The sequence below is a fragment of the Typopeltis vanoorti genome, chromosome 2 (genome assembly GCF_054136105.1).
Source record: "Typopeltis vanoorti isolate ZY-2024b chromosome 2, IOZ_Tvanoo_1.0, whole genome shotgun sequence".
Taxonomy (NCBI): Eukaryota; Metazoa; Arthropoda; class Arachnida; order Uropygi; family Thelyphonidae; genus Typopeltis; species Typopeltis vanoorti.
Window position 1 is genome coordinate 108,658,868 of NC_143550.1, and position 16,083 is coordinate 108,674,950.

The 16,083-nt window shown below is 37.1% G+C and overlaps 1 protein-coding gene across 5 annotated transcripts in view; it reads right to left on the reverse strand.

Annotated features, from left to right (window-relative positions):
- Window positions 1-16,083, reverse strand: part of LOC150109321 (Na(+)/H(+) exchanger beta-like) — a 489,491-nt gene that overhangs the window by 106,803 nt on the left and 366,605 nt on the right. For all 5 annotated transcript variants that reach the window (XM_090412496.1, XM_090412499.1, XM_090412495.1 and 2 more), the window contains one exon: window positions 326-421. In XM_090412496.1, the coding sequence (XP_090268622.1) occupies window positions 326-421 (96 nt within the window). The remainder of the gene's footprint in view (window positions 1-325; window positions 422-16,083) is intronic.

Here is a 16,083-nt window from a genome sequence, read left to right on the forward strand (position 1 = left end):
ATAATGACTAATTTAAAATAAGCCACACTAATTACAATTAACATTATTATGAAGAATATAATCATGAAAAATATATCATTATATTGTTTATATCATGTCCAAATTATTATTATATTACAATTAACATTATTATAAAGTTATAAATTATTAAAGTTATTACTCAAACACAGTAATGGCATCCATAATTTTGTCATAACGAATGCTGATTACTGTGCAATAATGAACGAAAGGATGCTGCGTAAGATACAAATTCTTGTTCAAAAATTTATACAACCATGAATAAATGACATGAACTAATAGAAAGCAAGGATATTTTTTAGCTCACCTTTTGATTAACTTCAGTAAAAAGGCTACTGGTTTTTGCTGACTGGGTTGTTGTTCGTATCTTTAGAAGCTCCACTAGAGGTTTGACTGTGGCCCCCTGAAATATGAAAGATAACGCATTTATATGAGAATCTCATAATATTTTTAATTGATTTCAAGACACAGGTTGTTGAATTTTGTTATTACAAATTAGTATTAATTATATATATATGATGTGTTTTACAATTTGGTTACTAATGCATGAGATCTCCAGCAAGACAAATTGAATTTTGATAAATATTTGGTGTTATTATATATATTTTTAGTTTAATTCTGTTTAATGAAAAATTCGACCAAACACAATGTTTAGTCGAATTTTAGCATGCCTGTAAGATTAATCTCTGCATTTTCTATTGTTCACAGTGATCCAAGAAAAAAGGTGGTAAGAGTGTGGTTAACACACTAACATGCAAGATCAAAAATGTTTGCAATTTTCCAGAATGGTTTGTTGTCATGAGTCAATATGCATGCATTGGAGGAAAAAAAATCTGCATGAAGTGGATAAACAAGAAGAATTGAGCAAGTATAGGTAAGCAAGATGAAGAATAATTATGGAGGAGTGACACTGCTGAATAGTTATGATAGAGTGATCATGGCAAAGGATGCAATGGAATTATTTAATAAGCACTTTATGGATGTACTGTATATCACACTGGTGTAAATAATGCTGTGCAACATATGGAATGGAAGGAAATATAGATAAATTAGAGGTGAAAGAATAAAAAGTGTATCAAGCATTGATTGGATTAAATGATAATAATCTTGAGAGAATGAATGAGGTATCATATCCATCCATCCATTTGTTCATTGTACATCAATAGATGCTGTATGGTCACTCAGATGCTCGGTGATGTGCCACAAACACCAGTTCTCGCCATGTGGTCCTGTTGTCTGAAGGCTTCAACTCTCTGAACATTAGTCACTCCAGACACATCATTCATCCATCCATCTCACTGATGGTATACACTTTCCTCTTTTTCCCAGGAACTTTAACTTCTTACTGTTTTGAGAATTCCTCCTTTCAGTCTTTGTGTGAAACAAAATATTTCAACTTTCTTCTATCAATATCCTTAAGGAGCCTTAAAGTTCTACTGATCTTTTCTAACACCCATTCATTTGTATGCCTTTCAGTATAAGATATCCTCAACAGCCTTCTATAACACCACATCGCAAATGTAGCTATCCTTTTCCTATCAGATTTCTTTAGATTCCAAGTCTCAAATCCATAAGTTGCTGTTGGAAAACAGCTGCATCCAAAATCCTCAACTTTGTTCCTATGGAGATAGAGCCATCCTTCCAGATTTTAGACAAGTCTCTGCCTGTTGTTTTAGCCATTTGTAATCTTGTTCTGATGTCTTGTGAACAGCAATTCTTCACATTAATAACAAAATGGGTCCCAGGTACTCGAACTTGCTGACTTCCTCAATTCTTTCTCCAGGAGCTTCTCTGTCTATATTTCCTTTGAGAACCATAATCCTTCTCTTGCTAGGATTGAGCTGGAGTCCTCTTCTTACTGATCTCGTTAAATTTGCCAAGAATATGTCATAGTTCTTCCTTGTCATTATCAAAGGAGTACTGGATCAATCTACAGATTACTGATCAATCGACCTATCCTAATTCCTGTCTTGAGATCATCCAATGTTACATGCATGATGTCCTCAGCATAAATACTAAACAGGTGAGGAAAAAGTTCTTTCCATTCTTTTCATTACTTCTCACACTTTAACATGCTGAAGACAGTCAAAATCTTTAGAATAATCTATGAAACACATCACCATAGAGAATCTAAATTCTTTATACTTTTCTATGATCTGTCTAAGGCAAAATATCAGATCTAGGGTACTCTTACCTTTCCTTAAACCTGCTTGTTCTTCAAGCATCACTGCCTCGACTTTGGCCTCAATCCTTTTTAGAATGATCTTTAATAAAATCAGGTATCACTATATATTTTAAGGAGTATACAAAATAGTTAGTTATGCCCTTAACCTGGTTATTTAACACGTTCGCTGCCAACTACGAGTATACTCGTAGTTCGTATATGAGCTTCACAAGCCAACTACGAGTATACTCGTATGTCGATTTACCGACCTCCTATGCCAAACACGAGTTATCCCTTTGCATAATTACCTTAATTTGGACCCTTGGATTCTGAATAATGCTGAGAGCATGTCTGGGGGCTTGGTAGAAGAGAAATAATTTCAACTAAAATATAGTATATTGTGTATGTGCCTCAGATGCCAACTACGAGTATACTCGTAGTTCGTATATGAGCTTCACAAGCCAACTACGAGTATACTCGTATGTTGATTACCAACCTCGTATGCCAAGCGTGAGTTAATCCCTCGTATAACGCGTAATTTGTATATCAATTTAAACTAGTAAAATCAATAAAAATAAAAACCAATGAATGAAATAAAAAAGCACTCAGTAAAATAAAAAAAAAACAATTTATTCAAATTAAGAATGGTACATTTTAAAACACTTTTCCACGCACAATGATGGTTTTTCCTGGCAAACAGGACAATAATAACGTGTTTCGCGTCTACGTTTGTTTCTTGTACAAACACGGCATGGCTTTGTCGGTTGATTCTTTTTTTCTGTTGGTGGTAAAATTTCCAAATAATGAAAATTCCCATTTCTCCTGATATTCTCTGATGCTGTAAGTTCATCCATCCCAACAAAAATTGAGATAAATTTATCTCTAAATTTTAATGCAGACATTGCATTTCCAGTAATCATGTTATAAAATTTATGCGCATTTTGAATGTATACCTCAAAAATGCGTATTGCCAATTTCTTTGGCCATCTAATTGTCTTTCGTAAGGTGGAATAGTATGAAAGCATTTGATCAGAAAGATCGGTGCCTGACATACCCAAATTATAATCCCTAACGATATTAGGTTTTAACTGAAATTTACCATTCCGATTTTGCGTTTCAACCATTTCAAATTTGTGCATATTTGAAATGGAAAGGACTTCCCTCTTATCCTTCCATTTACTGACTACAACAGGACCTCTTCTTTGCCAGACAAATTCCCCTTTCATTAGTTTCTTTTGAATAACATCTGGTGGATTGTTTTTCCTATTATTTCTCAGAGTTCCACACACATACGTTTTTCTGTTGGTAAGCGATTCTGTTAGAGCTACAGAATTATAAAAATTGTCCATATGCAATACATAACCCCTGTCTAAATATTCTTCCATCAAGTGGAATACAACATCATATGCGTGACCCATTTTCGCTAAAGACGATTCAGATTTTCCTGTATAAATTTTTATTTTTATCACCAATCCATTTGATTCGCACAGTTCATAGAATTTCACGCCATATTTATGTTTTTTGTTTTTTATGTATTGCCGAAATGCCAGTCTACCGCGCCACAACACCATTGACTCATCAATACATAAGTTTCTGTCTGGTGTGTAGCAATTTCGCATTACACTATTAAAATGATCTAGGACTGGTCTTAATTTGTGCAATTTATCATTAGATGCTTGGGAATTATCTGCGAAATGCAAATGACGCAATAAAATTTGAAATCGATTTCGGCTCATTTTAGAGCGCCAAAATGGCAAATTGTAAAGTTGATTTGTACTCCAATAATGCTCAATAGACGGTAAATTACAAGGACCCATATGAAGTAAAAGTCCAAGAAATAATTTCATTTCAGGTATGTCTGTTGCTTTCCAGTTAGAAATTCTTCGACTTTTTTTGAACTGCGCTCGGCTTTCCTCAATATTTTGTAAAGCATATAAATTGGTTTGTTCTACTAAAATTGTGAGAAATTCTTCAGAAAAGAAAAGTTCAACTAACCTTTTGATACTGAAATTTCTAGTGTCAATTTTAAAACCTGCAGTTTCAACAAAGTCAAATTGTGGGGGCTCCTCTTCTGAATTTTCCCAATAAGTTGATGTTGATGCATTTGGCTGGTTGCTATCTTCATCTTCAAAAGTTTCTTCATCATCGGAGTCACCGCTAGAGTCGTCTGTAGGATCATCTTCGGAATCGGAACCAAATATTTCATGAAATTCATCATCGCTCATATTAGCATAAGCTTCCACTTCTATATCAGTAAGTTTTCTTTTACTGGTCATGGCGAAATTGAAGGTTCTTAGAGACTAGAAACTAAAACTGAACTAGATGCAATAAACACCGTCATCAGCGCATGTAATATATAGCTGGAAGTGATACGAGATTACTCGTAGTTGGCGTATGAAACAAAATTCTGTCTGATAAGCCGGCTACGAGATTACTCGTAGTGACCTTGAAGATGGGAGTGATACGAGATTACTCGTAGTTGGCGTATGAAACAAAATTCTGTCTGATAAGCCGGCTACGAGATTACTCGTAGTGACCTTGAAGATGGGAGTGATACGAGATTACTCGTAGTTGGCATATGAAACAAAATTCTGTCTAATAAGCCGGCTACGAGATTACTCGTAGTGACCTTGAAGACGCGAAAAGCGCTTGGCGTGCGGGAACAAACTATGACTGAGTAGCGTGGCAGCGAACGTGTTAATGAAAGTTGCAGTGTGAAAGGTTTCTAAGGAGTGGAAAGAAAACAATACAGATACAACCTCATTTGCATATTTATGGCAGAAGGTTTCAATAAGAGACCATTCTATATATCTACAGTTGTGGTCAAATTATTGGAAAGGTTGGTTAAGAATAGAGTACAGGACTGGAATGGGCACTGCATTCTTTATGATGGTCAGCATAGGTTAATGAAAAGTAGATACTTGTTTTTAGCCATCTACTTGCCCTTTATGATAAGGTAGTGAATATGATGGATAATGGAGATTCATAATAGTAAACTTTCTGGACATTACAAAAGTATTAGATGGATTGCCACATCACAGGTTAGTGCTCAACCTGAGGATGATGGGAATGGATAATAATTTTGTTGGATGGACTGGTTAATAGCTCTGAAAGACACCAGCAAGTCATATATGATGGGGCAAGTCCAAGAAAGAAAATTAAAGAATGTCTACAAATGAAACTCTGTAAACACCACTGGTGTGCAGCAGTTTTATTCTTGAACTTTCTGTTAACTTATTTGTTATTGATATTTCATGTGGACAGGGGTCTTGTCCCAATCAAGTTGGAAAGATTCTAATACAAGTGCTGCAAAGAGTACACATCACATTACTGTTATGATAAAGAGTACACTGACAAGTTGAAATAAAGAATATTGCGCTCAAATTTGGTCATCTAGTTTTTACTATGATATGGAACTATTGGAGAGGATCCAGAGACTAGAGAATAGTGACCAAGTCAATACAAAGGGGGGGGGGGTCTGAAACGTTCTCAGCCTAACAATAAAAAAAAAACAAATTTATAATTTCAAAATTATTTTTATTTTTCAACATAATCTCCCTTAAGACTAATACATTTATTCCAGCGATGCTCCAGCACCATTACCCTGTTCCTGTAGTGGTTCTCAGTAAGATCTGCAAAATACCCTTCTATAGCTGCCTCTTTATTCGCAGAAAAGCGCTGACTAGCGAGGAAGAGTTTTAGTTTTGGGAAGAGATAGAAGTCAGAGGGAGCCAAATCTGGGGAATAGTGTGGATGTTCCAATAATTCATAGTGCAGATCCCTTAATTTTTCCATTGCCAAAACACCTTTGTGGGCAGGTGCATTGTTCTGATGAAAGATGATTTTTTTCTTCTGCAAACTAGGTCTTTTCTCACGAATTTTTTTGTCTAGTTTGGTTAAAAGATCGGAATAATATTCCGCAGTTATTGTTTTGCCCTTTTCAAGATAATTAATAAACAAAATACCTTTAGCATCCCAAAACACTGATGCCATGACCTTTCCTGCTGATGGAACCGACTTTGTCTTCTTTGGTGCTGAACAACTGGATTCTGTTCACTGTTTTGACTGCTGTTTGGATTCTGGTGTAATGGTGAATCCAAGTCTCATCCATAGTAATAAATCGATGCACAAAATCAGTTTTATTCTTGTTAAAATGCTCCAAGCACTGTTCAGAGATTTTCATGCAAGTGTGTTTTTGATCTGCTGTGAGCCTATCTTGCACAAAGCTTTTTCATTTGCAATTCTTCATGCAAAATATATCCTACATGTTCTTTGAAAATGCCTATATCGTCAGCAATTTAATGCACTTTGACTCACCAGTCATGCAATACCATATCATGCACGTGATCAATGATTTCTGGTGTTGTTACACTTTTTGGATGTCCTTCACATAGATCATCTTCAAGGGTGGTATGGTCATATTTAAACTCGGCAGCCCATTTCTTAATTGTCAAAAATGAAGGAGAAGAGTGCCCATAAACTTTTATGAACTTCGAATGAATTTCTTTTAGAAAGAATTTTATAACTGCATGATACTCAATTTTATCCATTTCAAGGTATACAGACAACACTTTTGCTTCAGACAACTGTATAAAACAAACTACTTGATAGAATGACTTGCAATTTCACATGGATGCTTATGACAGATGTACCTACTTAGAAAAAAAAATCTTGCTGATAGTGTTGTCATCTATGGTCGAGGTTGAGAACTTTTCAGGCCACCCTCGTTTCTACTAATAAATGTGAAGAGATAGAGTTCCAGATGAGGAGGCACAATTATAAAAGAATGTTTTATTTAGTTCATGACCTAAAGCACAAGTTTAAGCCCAAATTGAAATTGTAAATCAAAACAGATGGAAAGAATACTGTAAGGAACTGTACAATAGAGTGGACAAAGAAAATTTGGAGGAGCACTCTCCCAGGAAAATTCTGATTTGGAACCTCCTCCACTTACGCAAAAAGTTGAAAGAGCAGATAAGCAGCTTAAAACCAATAAGGTCCCAGGTGCAGATGGAATCCCAGCAGAGTTAATTAAGGTCACAGGGGATGGAGAGATAAGGGTGTTTCATAGATTAATTACAAGGATAGGAGACAGGATCATAACCTAGAGACTGGAAGAAGTCAGTTTTCATACGACTACATAAGAAGACAGATATGAAGGCTTGCAAAAACTATAGGACTATTAGTTTAATATCTCATGCAAGCAAAATTTTATTGAAGATCATGTTAAATAGGATTGAAGCCAAAGTTGAGGCAAGAGATGCCCGAGGAACAAGCAGGTTTTAGGAAAGGTAAGGGCACCAGAGATCAAATCCTTTGCCTTAGACAGATCATATAAATATGTAAAGAATTTAGACTCCATCTGGTAATGTGTTTCTTAAACTACTCTAAAGCTTTTGACTGTGTTCAGCATGTGAAACTATGGAAAGTAATGAAAAGAATGGGTTTTCCTCAACACACTATCAGGTTGACAGCCAACTTGTATAGTGATCAAGAAGCCATGGTAAGAACAGGTATTGGATTAACTGATTGGCTTCAGGTTGGAAAGGGAGTTAAGCAAAGATATCTACTTTCTCCTAACTTATTTAGTGTCTATGTTGAGGACAGTGTGTAGCATTGGATGAGCTCAAGTTAGGAATTAGGATAGGTGGTAGACTGATCAGTAATCTGAGGTATGCTGATGATACCATACTCTCTATAATGACAAGGAAGAACTAGGATAAATTCTTGATAAAGTTAACAAGATCAGTAATAACAGAGGACTTCAACTTAATGCCAGCAAGACAAAGATAATGGTTCTCAAAGGAAATACAAACAGGGAAGCTCTTGAGAAACTAGTGTACCTTAATGGAGAAAGAATTGAGGAAGCCAGCAAGTTTGAGTACCTGGGATTCATTATTAATGTGAACATTAGGGATGGCGAAGAGAACAGTCAGAGACTTGTCTAAAATCTGAAAGGATGGATTTATCTCCATGGGGAAAAAGTTGAGGATTTTGGATGCAGTTGTTTTTCTAACAGCAACTTGTGGATGTGAGAATTGGAACCTAAAGAAGTTAGATAAGAAAAGGATAGCTACATTTGAGATGTGGTGTTACAGAAGGCTGTTGAGGATATCTTATACTGAAAGGCATACAAATGAATGGGTGTTAGAAAAGATCAGTAGAACTGTAAGACTCCTTAAGGATATTGACAGAAGAAAGTTAAAATATTTTGTACACATTATAAGAGTGGAAGGAGGACTTCTAAGAACAGAAATAGAAGGTAAAGTTCCTGGAAAAAAGAGGAAGAGGTAGACCATCAATGAGATGGTGAGGACTGGAGTGGCTCATCACTGAGCACCAGAGTGACCATACGGCATCTTGGATGCTCAGTGAACAGATGGATTTTGTGGCACCTCCAAGGAGTCTTAAAGACTCATCCAGGGAAGGCACCTACTCTACAACTCTCAGTCTCTGCCAATTAATCTACCAACTGCAGCGAAACCGCCAATACCATCATCATCTACACCAACGACATCTACTGCTCACCACCACTAGTATTTTTTGTCTGTAAATTACATGGATTTCGATATATAACAGCTTTTACTGCTGCTGGAAATAAATTTTGTCTTAGAATTACAATAGACAATAATCTTCTCCGCTGGAAGACAAGGCTAAAAGCTACATAAAAATATATGTGTTTTGATTTTTTTTTTAACCTTTAAATTTCAAGCACATTAAAAAAAAGTAAGGGGTGCTCAACTTAAAATGGCATCAGGGCATCAGGACTCCAAGAGTCAGCACTGGAGAAATGCAATATTTGCAGAATTTCATGGAGTAGAATGAAGGTACTGCATATGTTAGTACTGGTCTGACAACACTTTTATAGATTCTTATTTTTGTTTCTTTACTTATACACTTATTATTTCAGACGAAGCTATTGGGACATCCAGATATTTTACCACTTTTTATCACTTATTCTTGTACTTCCTTTTGTGTGATAGCATATTTATTTAGTCCTATTCCAAAATATTTTCTCTTACTAACTTATTCAATTATTATCTACAATCTGCTAAAACAGTATTCTATATCTTCAAAAACGTTTCCTGTAATATATTTTGAAATTAAATTATCAGAACTCATTTCAGCAATTAATTCCAGATGAAATGTTATGTTAAATATAAATACAGTAACCTACCATTTATCTGCCCTTTGATCAACTAATATCTGAATATGTCAACAGACTTCTGATAACACCATACCATGTAATCGTATCTCAATTATCAGAATGACAAATTGCCTTCCTGAAGTGGTTGCCTATAGTACAATTGGAAGAACAAGGAAGCACTACACCCAAAGTTTTTGTTTTTTCAGTATATGGTAGGAAGGGAGAGAACAAGAAGTTGTTCCTGGAAATTGTACAAGAATGTGGTTAGCAGTGGTGGTTAGGACTATACTTTTTGTTTGGAGGGTGGTTATCTCCCCCTTCTTCCCCCATCTCTTAGGATGGGTTGAGCCTTCCTAATGAGGGATTAAGTATGCATTTATGACTGTAGACCCCATGTGTATGTTCTTTGGGCCAGTTTGCCTGTTCTGAGGGACAAAAAAACCAGAGTTTCCAGGTGAAAAAATCCTCTTTTTATGGATTAAAAAAAAATCCTTCAGTTAAAAGAGACCAGATAAAGGTTCCTCACATCATGGACAGGAATCAAACCCAGGTCTTTCTAGCCAAAAGGCTTAGTCTATACTGAATGAGCTATGGAAGCTCATTCCATAGCTAGTGAAGGGGTGGAATGGGTTGCCAGAAGTAGTTGTGAGTGCTTCATTGGTGAATTAGTTCAAGGAGAGGTATGACAGGTATTATGTGAACAATGGTAGAGTGGGTCTACCATAGAATGAGTCTTTGATGCCACAGAGATGCCTGAGAAATAATAATAATTTCTAACAGAGCTCTCAGATTCCATTAAGTTAAAATTGTTTTGAACACTACCTTGTATTACTGCTAGTTTAGTGTTTGACTAATTTCTGTGTTATTCTATATAAATTTATTCAACTGACATCCCATCACACTAGCTTTGCTTATACCAGTGTTTCTCAAACTTCAGATATCCGTGTACCCCTTCTTAAATTTGCATTATTAACAAGTACCCCTCCCCTTATCAAATGATAAATAAATAAATAAAGTATATTTCATTGTAAATGTCTTTTTTATTTTAATTTATATGTTAATGTAAACAAAAAAAATGATTTATTTTTAATAGAACAAAATTTGGAATAGGTTCCTCTTCATTTCCCGTCCATGAAAATCCACATTTCAAGTAATTCATATCATACTTATGAAGATTTTTCATCTTCTTCTTAGATGGTTCTCTAGAGATGTCAGACAACACACCCTTATCAATTTCATTTGATCCAGATGCAATATCAATGTATTCTTGCTGCTTACAGCTACTTGTATTTGCCGTTGCTCTCTTTTGTGGGTTTTATAAATCCAATCTTTAACCAACGATCCATACTTAAGAATTTGAAAGCTAAAAAAAATACCATATTTACTCGAATATAACTCACACTTTTTTTCTAAAAATTAAAGCTAAAAATTCATGGTGTGAGATATATGCAGGAATTTTCAGAAACTAAAGTTTTCAGAAATAAACTGCGAATGGTGTAACTTACCAAGAAGCTACTACTTGCTATCGGTACTCTTAGGCATCAAGAACAGTTTCCTTGTGTGCATGGTCAAAGTCATCTACCAAAATAGCTTCATTTTCTTTTCCATTATTTCAAGCAAATTATTTGCAATATTTCAACCAGTAATTTACAAGACTTGAGATGCATAGAGCAGCTATGAAGAAGTGCATATGATTGGTGCGGTATTAATAAAAGATCGCGGGAACCAAAAACAAACTAGCATTTCAATGGTTGAGTTGAAATGCTAATTCTCTTCAACTGAATTCCATAATATCTGAAACACATTCATTATATATTTCTTAGTTTTAACACGTTCACGACGGGGTGGTGTCAAGCAAAACCATATGTTGCACTGGCAACATATGGTTTTGCTTGAGTCTATATAGCAGTTTCTGTTGGAGGGGAGATGTGATTCATTAGTTAGTTAGTGCATTAGTTTTTTTTTTTTTTATCCCAGCTGTCTCTAATAGCACCATTTGTTGAGAAATCATGTTGGAGGCTTAATGGATTTTTTACAACACTCAAAAAGAATTAAAATAGAATTTAACACTTATTATATTTCGTCCTAGTCACTAGGACATCTACGGGGATTATAAAAAAGAATTAATGTAACATCCACACAAATATCATACAATACTAAGCCCAACCACGACTTCCAGAAGAAGTTGCCACTAGAGGGATTCGTAGTGTGTAGTGTTCATGAAAGCTCCTGATAAGATAAGCGTTATTTTCAGTTTTTGTTAATAAATTTACTTTAATATTGCGTAGTTTTGTTTGCCTTGCATATCTTAGTGCGTCTGTTTGTGTGTTTTTGGTGTTAATAATTTATAATTTGATAAAATACGTTACTAGTAAGTATGGCTCCAGTACGAATTTACTAGTAAAATGGCGGCCAGTAATGATGGTTCGCCATCTTCTTTCAAGAATGGTAATGTAAAGGAGATGATTCAGTGTACTATCTGCGAAATGTACGCTTTGCGGAGTGCAGTCAGAGTGTGGTTAGACTATAATAAAGGAGTGAATGTGTGTAGAAAATGTAGGGAGAATGAGGAATTGAAGTGTATTTCGGATCGTGAGTGTAATATTTTTGTCAAACTTCAGAATGAAGAAAATAGGGATATGACAAGAAACGGCGAGGTTGTACCAGAAAATTGTGAGAGTGTGAATGTAGAAAGTGTGAATGATAGTATTAATGGTTTTACAGAGAATAAAAAAAGATGAGATAGATGCAATGAGTGAGATCGCGTTGTTGAATGGTGCGATACAAAGGGCAAAACAGCAGCTAGAGCGTATGAGCAAAAGTCGACTGAATGAACCAGCCAATAATAAAAAGTATGACAGGAAAAATAGGCGTATGAGTGTGAACATGAACAAAATGAAGGATAGAGTGCTGTATGGAGACTCGTTAGTACGAGGTGTGTTAGTAGAGGATTTGACAAAATCGTACCAACCTGGTGCGACCGTAAAGGATGTAACTGAGTCTATTAGAGAGCAAAAGGAAAGGGTGAAAGAAATGATTATTGTGGCAGGTACGAATGATTTGAAAGGATATAAAATGGAAATGATAGAAGACCTGAATGAATTGTTTGAGGTAGCAAAAGAAAAGAGTGAGAGAGTTAGAATGATTAGTCTTTTGCCACGGTATGACAGTGAAATGTTTAAAAGGAGGGCCATAATTGCGAATGACTTTATGGTGGGTTATGTATGACGAGTGGTATGGAATTTATGGATGTGTGGAGTGAGTTCGATGAGCGAAAGGATCTATATAACATGGATGGCTTGCATTTGAATGGTTACGGTGTAAGGAGACTTGAGAAAGTGTTGCTGAATGTAGTGGATGTGCAAATTCAGGGAAACTAGATTTATTAAGGGGGGGGGGTAGATATACAGTCCTTAGGGAGGCAGTTGAATGTATGAATGAATATAATATGCCCAAGCGAATAAGGACAACAAATCAGAGTGGGATAGTTAATATAAGGCATCAAGGTATGGTTGGGGCTAATGGGGGTCTTAAATTCATGTACACTAATGCTAGGAGTATTAGGAACAAGAAGGAAGGAAGGGTTTTTGGCCATGGTTGGCACTTCCAGACCACAGGTTATAGGTATTAGTGAATCATGGCTGACTGTAGATGATATAGCTAGTGGGATTGAATGTGATGGGTATAGTGTGTTCAGGAATGACAGGGAGAATAAAATGGGAGGGGGAGTATTGTTGATGATAGCTGATGAGCTACAGCCAAGGAGAATAGAAGTTGAATTGCAGGATAGAGAAAAGAGCACTTTTGAAGCCATTTGGTGTGAGATTGTGGCTAGCAGAACTAAATATACAATTCGGTGCTGCTATAGACCAGGTGATGGAAAAGATGGTGGTGACAGTATGCACAAGCAAATAGAAGAAATGAGTAGAAGGAGGATAATTATTATGAGAGATTTCAACTATGGTCGCATTGATTGGAGTGAAGAGAGGACACATGGGAGGAAGGAATTGGATTTTATGCAGTTATTAAGGGATAACTATCTGCGACAGCATGTAATGGAAAATACTAGGGGTCAGAGAGTGCTTGACCTAGTAATTGCATCTGAGGATTTGGCTGTAACAAATATGACCACATTGCCACCAATTGGTGAGAGTGATCATAGGGTCTTGAGTTGGGAGGTGGCTAAAGGTGTGGAATTTTCAATTAAGACAGGGTACATGTGGAATTATCGGGCTGGAAAGTATGACAAGCTTAGGAGTTTGATTGGTTCAGTGCCATGGCATGTACAACTGCAAGGACTAGCTGATAGTGCATGGGAGGCAGTTAAGAAGTGTTTGCATGAAGCAATGGCTGACTGTATACCTAGAGTCCGAATAATAAATCAAGTAGGGGTTAAATGGATGAATAACACCATTAAGCTTGAGCTGCAAAAAAAGAAACAACTATGGAGGGAATTTAAGGAGAAAGGTGACCAGCAGGCACATGAATGGTATAAAGCGCAGGCCAGAAGGGTAACGAGTGTGGTAAGAAAAGCAAAAAAGGATTACGAGAGAACATTGGCCATGCAGGCTAAAGAGAATCCTAAACAGTTTTTTAGATATGTAGCAAGTAAAAGGAAAAATGTACAAGGCAGAATGATTTTAAAGAATGCCAAGGTAACTGAATCAGTTGATATAGTTGAGTTACTGAGTGAGCACTTTGCAAGCATATATCATCCAGGTGGTGACATTGCAGAAACGAATAAACCAGTAGATTATATGGGAATTGTGGTGAATGAAATGGAGGTGAGTAGTCTATTGCATAACCTCAATGTCAATACATCCGTGGGATTGGATGGTATACCAGCTCGTGTCATACGAGAAGCAGCTAAAGAATTGTCAGTACCCTTGACCATTTTGTTTAATTTGAGTCCCTGGTCTGGGTTAGTCCCGAGGGGGTGGAAAGAGGGGAAAATAGTTCCACTGCATAAAAAAGGTTCCAAGACTGCTGTCGTAAATTACTGACCGATTAGCATATCAGGAATCATTGACAAGGTCTTAGAGAAATTAGTCAAGAAAAGAATACAGGATTGGATAGATGAAAATGGGATATTGTATGGGGGACAACATCGTTTTGTGAAGGGCAGATCATGCCTCAGTAACTTGCTCACATTTTATAACACAGTGACGGCTGAACTGGATAGGGGTAATGGGTTTACAGTGATACTACTGGACCTTGCCAAGGCCTTTGACAGGACACCACATGGAACCCTAATCAGTAAACTGGAGCAGATGGGGATAGATATAGGATTGGTGAGATGGATAGGAGGGTGGTTGAAGGAGAGATACCAGAGAGTGGTTTATTCAGGAGTGGAGTCTAAAAGACGGCTTGTGACTAGTGGTGTGCCGCAGGGCTCTGTTCTTGGACCACTGCTTTTCAATTTGTTCATCAATGATATAGGAAAGGATTTGAGAGGAAGTGTTCACTTGTTTGCTGATGATGCAAAGTTGGGTAGAGCAATTGTGAGTGCACAGGATGTCAAAATTTTACAGGATGATTTGGATAGTTTGGAGGACTGGGCTAGGAAAAATGGATGTCAATTTAATGTGGCAAAGTGTAAGATTATGCACTTTGGGGTGAAAAGAATAGCAGCAGTATATTGCATTGGTGGAACCATACTCCAGGAGATTGATGAGGCCAGGGATTTGGGAGTGTTGGTGGATAGGGAATTGAAGTTTAGGGGGCACATTGCAAAAGTGACTAAATCAGCTCATCAAATCACTTGGCTTCTGAAAAATACTTTAACATGCAGAGACAAACAAGTTGTTGTTCCTCTGTATCGAGCCTTGATAAGACCCCATCTGGACTACTGTGCCCAGTTATGGGCACAAGGTTTTCTTCGTGATGGGGAGAGGATCCAGAGACGAGTGACCAAGATGATAGAAGGTCTATGGAATGAACCTTATGAGAATAGGTTGAAGATTTGTGGGTTGCAGAGATTGGACGATAGGCGAAGGAGGGGTGATATGATTGAGACATTCAAATTTCTGAAGGGTTTCAATAAGATTGATCCAGAAGATATTTTTGAAAATATGACTGGTGGTGGGAGGACTAGGGGCCATGCATGGAAGCTGGGCAAGAGCGTGGTTGACAAGAGTGTTAGAGCTAGGTTTTTTACTTGGAGAGTGGTGAATGAGTGGAATAAGCTTCCAGAGGCTGTTGTGGGTGCTACGACCGTGAATGAGTTCAAGGCAAGGTATGATAGATACTGTGTCAATGTCGAATAGTTGTTCTTGACATGATATTAGGGCCTCCCTCGATGAGTCTGTCGACTCCTTGGAGTTGCCAGGAACAATAATAATAACCACGTGGGTGACACTAAAGTCCTATCTAGGTGGAGCGCCCTCTAAGGGCGGTGGTAGGTGGCCTGGAATGTAAGGTGGGACCTCTGGTGATGAGTGTTTCCCAAATCTTCGGAAGCTTAATGCAACCGTATTTATTAAGATTTGGTTGGTTTCTGAGAGCTGCTGCTGCTTCTAAGAAAAGTCTCTCTTTCTTGAATTTGCTGTGGTGGAGCATGGTGGTTTTCTTCCATGATACCCTGTGGGTGGTGTCCAAAACATGGTCAGCCAAGCCTGAATGGCCATAGTTGTGTTTACAGATGTAAGACTTGTGTTCCTCCCTGTGGATGGATGCTGATCTGCCTGTCTGTCCAAAGTACGCCAGCTTACAGGAACAGGGTACTTTGCAAACTCCAGGCAGAGAGAGAGGAAGG